Source organism: Perca fluviatilis, chromosome 17, assembly GCF_010015445.1.
Source record: "Perca fluviatilis chromosome 17, GENO_Pfluv_1.0, whole genome shotgun sequence".
NCBI classification, from domain to species: Eukaryota; Metazoa; Chordata; class Actinopteri; order Perciformes; family Percidae; genus Perca; species Perca fluviatilis.
In genome coordinates, this window is record NC_053128.1 from 27,699,942 (window position 1) to 27,709,689 (window position 9,748).

General features: G+C 41.8%; 1 protein-coding gene across 2 annotated transcripts in view; it reads right to left on the reverse strand.

The window, feature by feature from the left end:
• Positions 1-2,887: 2,887 nt before the first annotated feature.
• Positions 2,888-9,748, reverse strand: part of LOC120545358 (secretory carrier-associated membrane protein 1-like) — a 16,352-nt gene continuing 9,491 nt past the window's right edge. For both annotated transcript variants that reach the window (XM_039779587.1, XM_039779588.1), the window contains 5 exons: positions 9,587-9,715; positions 7,305-7,464; positions 7,096-7,197; positions 6,245-6,362; positions 2,888-6,142 (listed from right to left, as the gene is read on the reverse strand). In XM_039779587.1, the coding sequence (XP_039635521.1) occupies positions 5,993-6,142; positions 6,245-6,362; positions 7,096-7,197; positions 7,305-7,464; positions 9,587-9,715 (659 nt within the window). In that variant the 3' untranslated portion in view covers positions 2,888-5,992. The remainder of the gene's footprint in view (positions 6,143-6,244; positions 6,363-7,095; positions 7,198-7,304; positions 7,465-9,586; positions 9,716-9,748) is intronic.

Genomic DNA, 9,748 nt, shown 5'->3' on the forward strand with positions numbered 1-9,748 from the left:
CCAGAAGACCGCTGTTCCCAGCAGCAGCAGCTATAAGCCCCGCCCACCGACTCTATACACAATATGATTGGCCTGACCAGATTTTGGTTTTTCCAGCTCGCAAGTCAACAGAGAGTGCCTAGACCCCCTGGCTACAAATTAAATTTGCTGCCGCTAGGGTGCGTCTAGATTTCTAGGCTAATATAACACAATAAAGGAAAGGGGAAAAGCCAAAAAGCATAATATGAGCACTTTAAGTCCGATATTCTCTCTCTTTTAGCTCAGTTTTTGGTCTCTGCCAACTCCTGAGGGAAACATCGGTCTCTTTAGCTGCTAGGTGCTCCGCTATGTTCACCATCTAGTCTCTAACTGTGTCTGTCTGCTGTTTGCTGCTGAGCCGGTCGTGCACAATGGTCCAAACAGTGAGATTGTGCGCTAGAAAGATTAACAACAAACCTAAAACTCACTATGAAGCTCCGTAATGCCGAGCGGAGCTGCAGATTTGGGGGATAATTCAGCACTACCTCGACCCCTTTCACATTGTCATATTGGTTTCACACTGTTATTTGATACATTGTTACTATACAATTATTGATTGAAGGTGCTTTGAAATGAGCAACCACAAACTCCCCACATCCCCAGCTACCAAACGCTATTACTAGTGCACTACCTGTGTGTGTGTGTGTGTGTGTGTGTGTGTGTGTGTGTGTGTGTGTGTGTGTGTGTGTGTGTGTGTGTGTGTGTGTGTGTGTGTGTGGTATCACTAAAGCGACGGGTCCCTCCCCAGATGTTCCTCCCTCCATGTGGACTACAGAAAAGCCTCTGGCACAATCCTGTGGGCTCCCTTCCTCCACTAGCACGCTCAAAACTAAACACGGCGCTTGATGACTTCCAGATTAGGCGCATGACAAATGACAATCTGAAGAGAGCAGCAGAAAGCCTGTTTCGGGGCCAGAGGCTTTGAGTTTTACTTTCCGTAGAAAGAGCCCGAGAGGGCGAGAACGAGGAGAGACACCTCGCGGAGGAAGAATGTCTACTCTGTCATGGTGATCATCATCATCATCTTTGAACTCCTCTTCTCTTATTTTTAAGACACAAGAAATCTATTTTCCGACATTTAAATTGCTGGATTTACTGCCAGATGTCCAGTTGACGTTTGTAAATCACAGTGTAAACGGTTTGATCATGTTTGTCATCCACAATCATCCGTTTCCTTCCACCCACTCGACTGAATTAATCCAGTGACAGCTGTGAGCGCAGCAGCTGGCAGTCCGAGTCAGCTGTTTTCACACACTCCTGAAATGTATGAAAGAATTTAAAGAAGAGAGGCCCTTGAGTCTGTTATTCCTCCACTGTGCCCCTTCCTGTTGGCACTGATTTTGGGCTCTGCTACCAGTTTCCCCTTTTGTGAGAGTGTCGCTCTGTTTTATTTCACACAGCAGGTTTGTTTGAGCAGACACTGAAGGACTCAGCACTTGGCCTGCAATTGTCCTCAAGTGTGTGTGTGTGAGTGTATTTATACTGCTTCCTTAACAGGGCCGTTACTGGCACTACTGCTACCAGTAGTACTGCGGAAAAAAAAATCTCATTTTGTTATTGAGTCATAAAAGTCTTAAAACGCAATCCATTAAACAGAAAAGGCAAAAGAAGAAAACACAAGTGCACATTATTGTCCACGCAGGACGTGAATAAGACGTCCAAGACAAGTCAAGTAAAGATTAGAAGAAGAAAAAAACAATGTAGGCCTACTGGGTCAAGTTCTGAACTGGTCATGAAACAGTCTTCATTTAATACTGATCCCTTTATATGGCTTACATACGCAATTAAGACCATCAGCAAGAAGATTGGCTATCTCTTTATAGTTCTTCTTAATAAGATAAGATAATACTTTATTGTCTGTTACACAAGGGTTACAGATAATTGTCTTTGGACAAGGCTCCGGTCACAAAGTGACATTCACCAGCTATCAGCTGACTGTGGTGTTCATTTTGTGCTGTTCAGTATGGCTATTGCAGAGGGGATGAAGGATGTCTTGTAGATGTTTTTTCGGCCCAGTGGTACCTTATGAATGCCTGTCCAAGGTCAAATCAGGCCAAATCAGACGAACCAATATACAGCACGCAGGCCGGAAGAGCCTATGTTTTTTTTTTAATGCATTTTCCCAGGCAGCCAGTTAGAAGGAAGCAGGAGGAGACTTTTCCTTAGAGAATGTTTGTTTTATTTTGTAGTAATGGCTGATACTGGGGCAAGATCAGCAAAGAGAAAAAAGAATGAGAGAGAGAGAGACACTCAGTTACAGAAAACCATGACTTTTATAAATACTTACATTAATATTGGTACTACTTTAAGTAATAGTAGCTAAACTGCTGTTACTACTTTGACTGCCACTACCCAACAATGTTCACATTAAAGCAGTATTCATTGGTTTTTGGCCACTTTGTTGTGGGCAGCGGCAACGACTTGTAAACACATTGACATATTGAAACATAAAGTTGTTTTGGCAGACAGTCATTCATTAATAACACATCCGTATGTGGCACCCTGGATATTTTAGTGGTTAGTTTTTAAGGCCCCATCATCACCCGGTGACATGGTGACATTTGTTCTTTGAAAATTTGACAGCTGCATAAGTTCATTACATTCATTCTGATGTTGATTCTAGAAATGGGAACTGACTATTCACCTAAATTTAGTAACATAAATCTGCAACACATTTGCAGTGAAGTGAATTCAATCTCTTCTTTGAGAACTACTGACCTCATCTGGTTTTCGGCTGCCGGTGCAAGCCCACTTAAACTCAAAAGAGTGTGTATAAACTTCATATACTTGTGCACCTACACACACATCTGGATATTTGTTCCACATATACAGTACACATTTTACTTTATACAAAAGAGAAACCATGAAACACAGAGAAGATGAATTTTATTCAGTGTTAATACCATAAATATACAAAACTCAAACTACTCAACATGCGACTGAAGCTCAGACCAGAGTGCATCTTAAAATTACATCAATTTCGATCAAATAGCCGTCCATCTGCAAATCGCACAAAATATACAAACATCCCTCATTGTTTCTTTTCAATTATATAATTAAGATGTTATTCTTAGAGATGCTTATGAATTAATTTAATTGTCAGTGTTTCTACCACACGCCATGTTGATTATGAAGCACAGCTTAAAGCCACAGCCCGTCTACAGCACATCACACAGTTCACATTGCAATCTAATGCCTTTCTCGCATTTATCATGTTTTTTTTTGTTTTTTTAAAGTCAAACGTAACCGCAAAATACTGTAAGTGCCACTCAGCTGGATTCTTTTTAAGAAATAATCTCATGTTGCTTTGTACAGAAATGTACGCAGGAATACACATGCACTGGTTCAAATTGAGCCAGTGTGAAATAAAAAAAAGGAGGAGCAGAGGGCAAAAAAGGGCATGTTGCATGAAGCTTTAAAAAAAATTAAAATAAAAATCTCCAGGAAGTCAAGAAGGATCCCAGACCCACAGCCAGACTCTGCCCTGCACACAGATTTAAGACTTAAAGGCCAAATTCCCTCTATTCACACTCCTTCGCATCAAATACACACAAAGGCTTAACTGGCTTAAACATGAGACACAACACACAAAAGAGCAACTGAGGAAATGGCTTTGTAGCTCCTGCTGAAGCAACATAAAGTAGATAAAAGACATTTTAGCAGGTTAAATGCATTTGAAAATGTTAATAACCACATACTGGAAATTAAAGAGACTCTACCTTCAGATTTGATTGCTGGAGTTCAGTGACCTTCTATCCACAATTGTAAAATTATGAATATGCAAGCATTTATCAGAACATTACATCCACAGTACTGGCCCATTTTCTTATTTATTTTTTTGTACATCATCTTTTGAAATCAATTTTTTTTTATTGCAATATATGGTTTCACAGCACACATATTTAAAAACAGGGGCCAGTTAGTGTCAAATTTCATACAATCTCATATTCTTTAACCTGATCGTCATGCAAGTGAAGAGTACATCCTGAGTTAAACTGAGGTAAGTCTCCGGGAACACAAGAAAAGCTGGAGACGAGTTACACTTTCCTCTTCAGTCAAACTGTATAAACATGCAGCTGTATATACAGACGTGTGGATCTCATTACTTGCATGTTGATAGTGTCATGAACTAATTTATGTCGGAGGAAATGACACGAAAAAGGTAGGCTTCAAGTGAAAACTCTGCTGAACTCAGCTGGTGCATGTTACATGTATGAATGAAGTACCGACACTAATGAGCAGGAAGGCGAGAGGCTGTCCGATGTTATAAATATCCTTCCATTTGCACGGATTACAAAGTGCAGACAAAGAGTCTAAGATTTAAAGTGCAACTGGGTGGAATTTCACAATGGATATGTAGGCCGTTACAGGAAAAAAAAAAATTTCAAGTGATGGTTCACCCAAAAATCAAAAAAACATCTTTTGAGGATCAAACACTGCTTGTAGGCGGGACAGGTGGGTGTTAAAAGGTTGCTAAGTCTACCGGAGCTCAAACAATTAGTCAATTAGTTGATCGGCAGGCGATTAATGAATTATTTTAAAGTCTAATGTCTTTTTTTTTTTTTTTTAAGCAACAAGACTCTGCAGCCATGCTGGCGGTGCTTAGAGCAAAAATGCTAACGTCAGCATGCTAACATGCTCTCAGAGACAATGCTAACGAGCCGATGTTCAGCAGTTATGATATTTACCGTGTTCACCAACTTAGTTTAGCGTGTTAGCATAGCAACACTGGACACAAAGTACAGCTGATGGGAATGTATTGCAGGAATTTGCTCATAAACCAAAGTATTAAAGAAGTAAATGAAATCAATTTAAATGTAGAAATGATAGTCGAAAAAATTTAAGTGATTAAACTGACTATAATTCATCATGAGTGGGACATGAATGTCTAAACCAAATGTCATGACGATCCATCTCGTGGTTGTGGAGATATTTCACCAAAAACTGTGAATGTCATGGTGGCGCTAGAGTAAAAGTCAGCGGGTGACGTCGGCAGGACTCCTCCTCTGGGGAGCACGAACGTCTGTGCAAAGGTTTACAGCAATCCCTTCAATGTTTGTTGAGTTTTCCGTTTGCACCAAAGTGGCGCATCACTGTATATTGAATATCTTTGCAATTGCAGGAACAATTTGAATACATTTCCTTGGCAGATTACTGGATAATTAAACCATCCTTAGCCCTACACTCTCTACACAGGGAGGAGTGACTGTAACATCGCTTGTAGGAAGGAACCACACACTTTCTAGAAACCAAATTTCGGAGGAAAGCAGAAACTAGAAGACAAGGCAGTGAACTGGAATGCACAGCATTCATCTTCAACAATACATGATCACTCCACCGGGGGGCAGCAGTGCTAAGTTATGTCCTCATGGAAAAACAGCAGAACAAATCAGAGAGGGCTGCTGCTGCGTGTGCATTAACCGACAAGTAGAGAGTACGACATGACTTCCGTTTGTCCGATAATAAATTAATATAAAAATAGTAAAGTAGTGATTAGGTTGATAAATCAAAGACACAGGAAGTCAATAATGCTGGGAGAGTACAGAACCGGTATAGTGGGAAATGCCCAGGTAACGTCAGAAAGTGGGACTTGGTTTCAGCTACGATAGAATCTCTCCACAGAGGACAGACAAAGAGGCACACAAACATTCATTTAGTTGGACACACGCACACACGCGCACACAAAATCAAGTTGAGCACACTGGTTGAGTGGTAGGAGTGCAGCGTGGGTCAGGGTTCCCAGAGTAGGTGGTTGTTTTCTCACTCTGAGATTACAGATCATGGGTGACTTAGGGGGGGGGGGGCAACCATAGTGCCCTCACATGAACCACTGCGATATTGTCAGAAGGCCGGGGGACTCTCCGTGTGTTCAAACAGGGCAGTTGGCTCCAGTGGAAGCTGGGTGCGAGCAGAGGAGGGCGAGGTGGGGAGGGTAAGGGTTGGACGGAGAGAGGGGCGAGCTTCTCTAAGCCAATCAGATCTGCTCCTTGAAGCCTCCCTGTGCAGCCCTGGAAGCGGCGGTAGCAGCGGCCGTCTGGACTGTCTTGTTGGCCATGACGCCTGTGGCGAACTCCTGCTGGGCCTTCTCAAAGCTGGCATCGGTGGTACGGTACATCGCGTGGACCTTAGGAGGAGGACGACGAGGGCAGAAAGAGATGCGTTAAAACTGAGCAGACTTTTATTAGAGACGCGACTTCAATTTCCTCTAGGTTTGCTGTGTGTCTACCTTTTTGAACATGATGAGGGACATGGCAGCCAGGAAGGTAAAGAGAGCAGCGATGAGGATCATTATGATGCCCACTGGGATGCTGCGATTCAGGCCGGTCAACGCTGAGATCCACCCGCTGCGGACGAGAAAATCATCAATCAATGAACAATAAACTGTAGCACTGCTGTTATAAATACTAAACAGAGAATCAAATGTATGTATATCAATCCGCAGCTGAAAATAGTCCACAGCAAAATGCACAATTAACTCCCGTTTAAATAACGTTTGCTTAAAGCTACATTCCCCGGCTGTTTTAGGAAATTACTGAGATTTAAAAAAAAAATAAAAGCATGTATATTTGTTTTCAGGGTAGGAAAGGACACAATGATGGTTTTGGTCTTTTCAGAAACTCCCGATATGTGTCTCTTCAACCACAGTACTAAGTTCAGTTTGACTGGATGTTTTGAACTCCAAAATTGTGTCATAAACACACTAGGGCTGACAGCTATGTCAGTTATTTTCTCCAGTTATCGGCTGCAAATTAAAACGGTGAAAAATGCTCAAAATTGCAACTTCTTTGCAAGACGATGTCCTCAAATGTCTTATTTTTTCCAACTAACAGTCTAAAACCCAAATACATTTAATTATATAATGTTACATATTCACATATAAGAAGCTAGAGCCATCATGTTTGGCATTTTGCTTGAAAAATAACTTTAAATCAATTATCAAAATAGTTGCAGAGAAATTGTTGCATCTCTTAAAACACACATTGCCATTAAAAAGCATGGAATAATCCATGGTGCTAATTCCTGCCCTAGGCGGAGTAAACACACACTACTGTGTCTCTTCTTGCCCCGTTTTCTCACCTGGCGCCCCAACCAGCGATGCCAATACACTGGATAACGTAGATGCCAAACTGACAGATGTACACGAAGAAGAAAGCAAAAAACCTGAATGAGCTGTCACTCCTGCAGAAAGAGAGAAGAGAAGGAAAAAAAAAAAAAACAGCATATAAACAACAGTCTTTTGATTTGTACATCTAAAGTCAAGTCCAAATACATTTGTGTCGTTTTACCTGAACGCTCCATAAAGTGGTCTGTACCAGCAGACGAATGAACAAGGTGTGAAGAGCAAGAACCAGAGGATGGACAGGCCAAAGTCCACCCCACGTGACGCATCCACACAGAACCAGGCCAGGCAGCCCACCATGTTGGCAAGCAGCGTCCCAGTATGAACTGAAGTATGGGCAGAAAGGAAATGTACAGTGAGCGTCTGAATGGAGCTTTCAGTGGAAGTGGGTCAGTGTGGCAGCCTTGGTGTGTATGTCAGAGCCTGGAAAGTAGGCTGCTTTTCTTGCTAGTGTGCAGCTAGTGTCCAGTGTCCTTACACCGCTGCACACTGACGCTTAATATTTCAACATGCAGCACTGTGCAGGACTGAGAACAGAACACACATGTATTTAATAATTCATTATTACCATTCATTCTTGGGGTCCTAAACAGCGCCGGCATTGTGAAAGAGTAACAGAGTGTGTAGAACTGAAGGCATTTTACATCACAGTGTGAAATATGACATGAGCCCGCTTGTTGACACAGCAGAAGTGAGCAGCGGTGATGCTGACGTGGGCTCGAGGTCCTTTCTACTCGAGTTTGTTGGGAGTTTTTTTTCCCCCAACAAAAAGTACGACATTCTTTGCTTTGATTGGACTAATCTGCGAAGAAACTAAAAGAGAAAGCAGGGGGAGTATCGACTGCTCGCTGAAGTCTGTATCTAAACCATCCTTTAATCATCTGACCGAGTCACTTCATCGCACATGACTGCACCACGTGGCCCCCCAGTCATGCGGCTGCTGAATGCCACTTGAAGCCATTCATTCCCTGAATCCCAGAACCACCGTTAGGACGGAGCTGTACACAGTTGCTCTTATGCGGGGTGGGGGGGGGGGTTCACTAGCCAAACTAATTCAGTATGTTGTTGAAGAAATCACCCGAGGAAACACACTTTGGTACCAATTTATAAAACAGTTAGGTGTTTAATGTTAAAAAAAAAAGTCTTGTTTAAGATTAATTATTTCTTTAGACCAACTTTATTTACAGTCTGTAACACTATAATATCAACTTGAACAGGGTCATTTATTGCATTAAATCCAATTAAAGCGCCCATATTATGCTCATTTTCAGGTTCATAATTGTATTGTACCAGAATAGGTTTACATGGTTTAATTTTCGAAAAACACCATATTTTAGTTGTACTGCACAGCTCTCTCTCACTGCTGCAGATCCTCTTTTCACCTGGTCTCTGTTTTAGCTACAGAGTGAGACCTCTTTTCTTCTTCTGTACTATCTTTGATTGCACTCGCACATGCGCAGTAGCTCAGATGTAGATCATGTCAGCTAGCTAACTCTAGAGACAGTAAAAGAAAGCCTGTTTCTCCAACTTTGGTCAGTTACAAGGCAGGATTAGCTGGGAGACTTCTAAATGAGGGCGCATGTAAGTAGTTCTTTTGTAGATTATGGTGAACTTGTGTGTGTTGTAGCAGTGCTTTGCTATTGAGAACGAGTAGATAAGCGTTAGCGTGCATGCTAACGTTTTTGTGTTGGTGTTATTTGTTGTGTTTGCGCCCGTTTTTTTTTTTGTTTTCCCCGGCTTGTTTTTTTCTTTTTGTCCCCCCCCGCGCCCCGCGGGGCAGGACACATCGCGTATCAGAAACCGTATCTCAACTAAAAAACATGTTAGGATGGATTTCTTTTTCAAAGTTTGTATGTGTGTGGAAGCACCAGAGACACAAAAGAACACCCAGAAATAATTTTTTTCATAATATGGGCACTTTAAATACTGCAATAAAGACTACATCCTGTCATTCCCCTTCTTCTATGAGTTGGAGGGGTTTTATTTTGACAGCAAAAGCCTACACAGTGCAGACGGGACTGGCAATATGTACTGTACACCAACAAAAACGACTCATAATTATGAATTATAGAAACTACTAGTCATAAAAAAACAAGAGAGTGCAGAGTTTGCCATCTGTTCCCCAAAAACCTCAACAGTTCCAAAACACCAGAGGGCAAAGAGCCAGGCTGTGAAAAGTGAAAAGCAGAAACTTATGGTTTAGTTGTATTCAAAGCGGCAAAATGACACCGATTAATTACATTTGAAAAAAGGTATAATATGCAATGCTTTCCTCAAAAAACAATGCATAGACGAATACAAAAGTAATCCCTTTCAATCATCACTTAAGAGCCACCAGGCGTGTGTGGTGGTGTCTGTATCTGCAGAGAGCCTGCCCTCTGCCTGTACTTTCTCTTTTCTTTCTATTTTGCGGTGTGGAAATCAAAGGAATAAAATGAAGCGACTCACACATCCAGAGGTAGTACATGATTTTGACCGTCTTCTGAAACTCTACCGGGATGTCCACTGTGATGTCATGGTAGAAACAGGGACCCACGGGGAATTTCTCTGGGAGGGGAGGCCAGTTATTTTTCCTGCCTGAAACAGGACAACACAAGACAAAAAGAACTG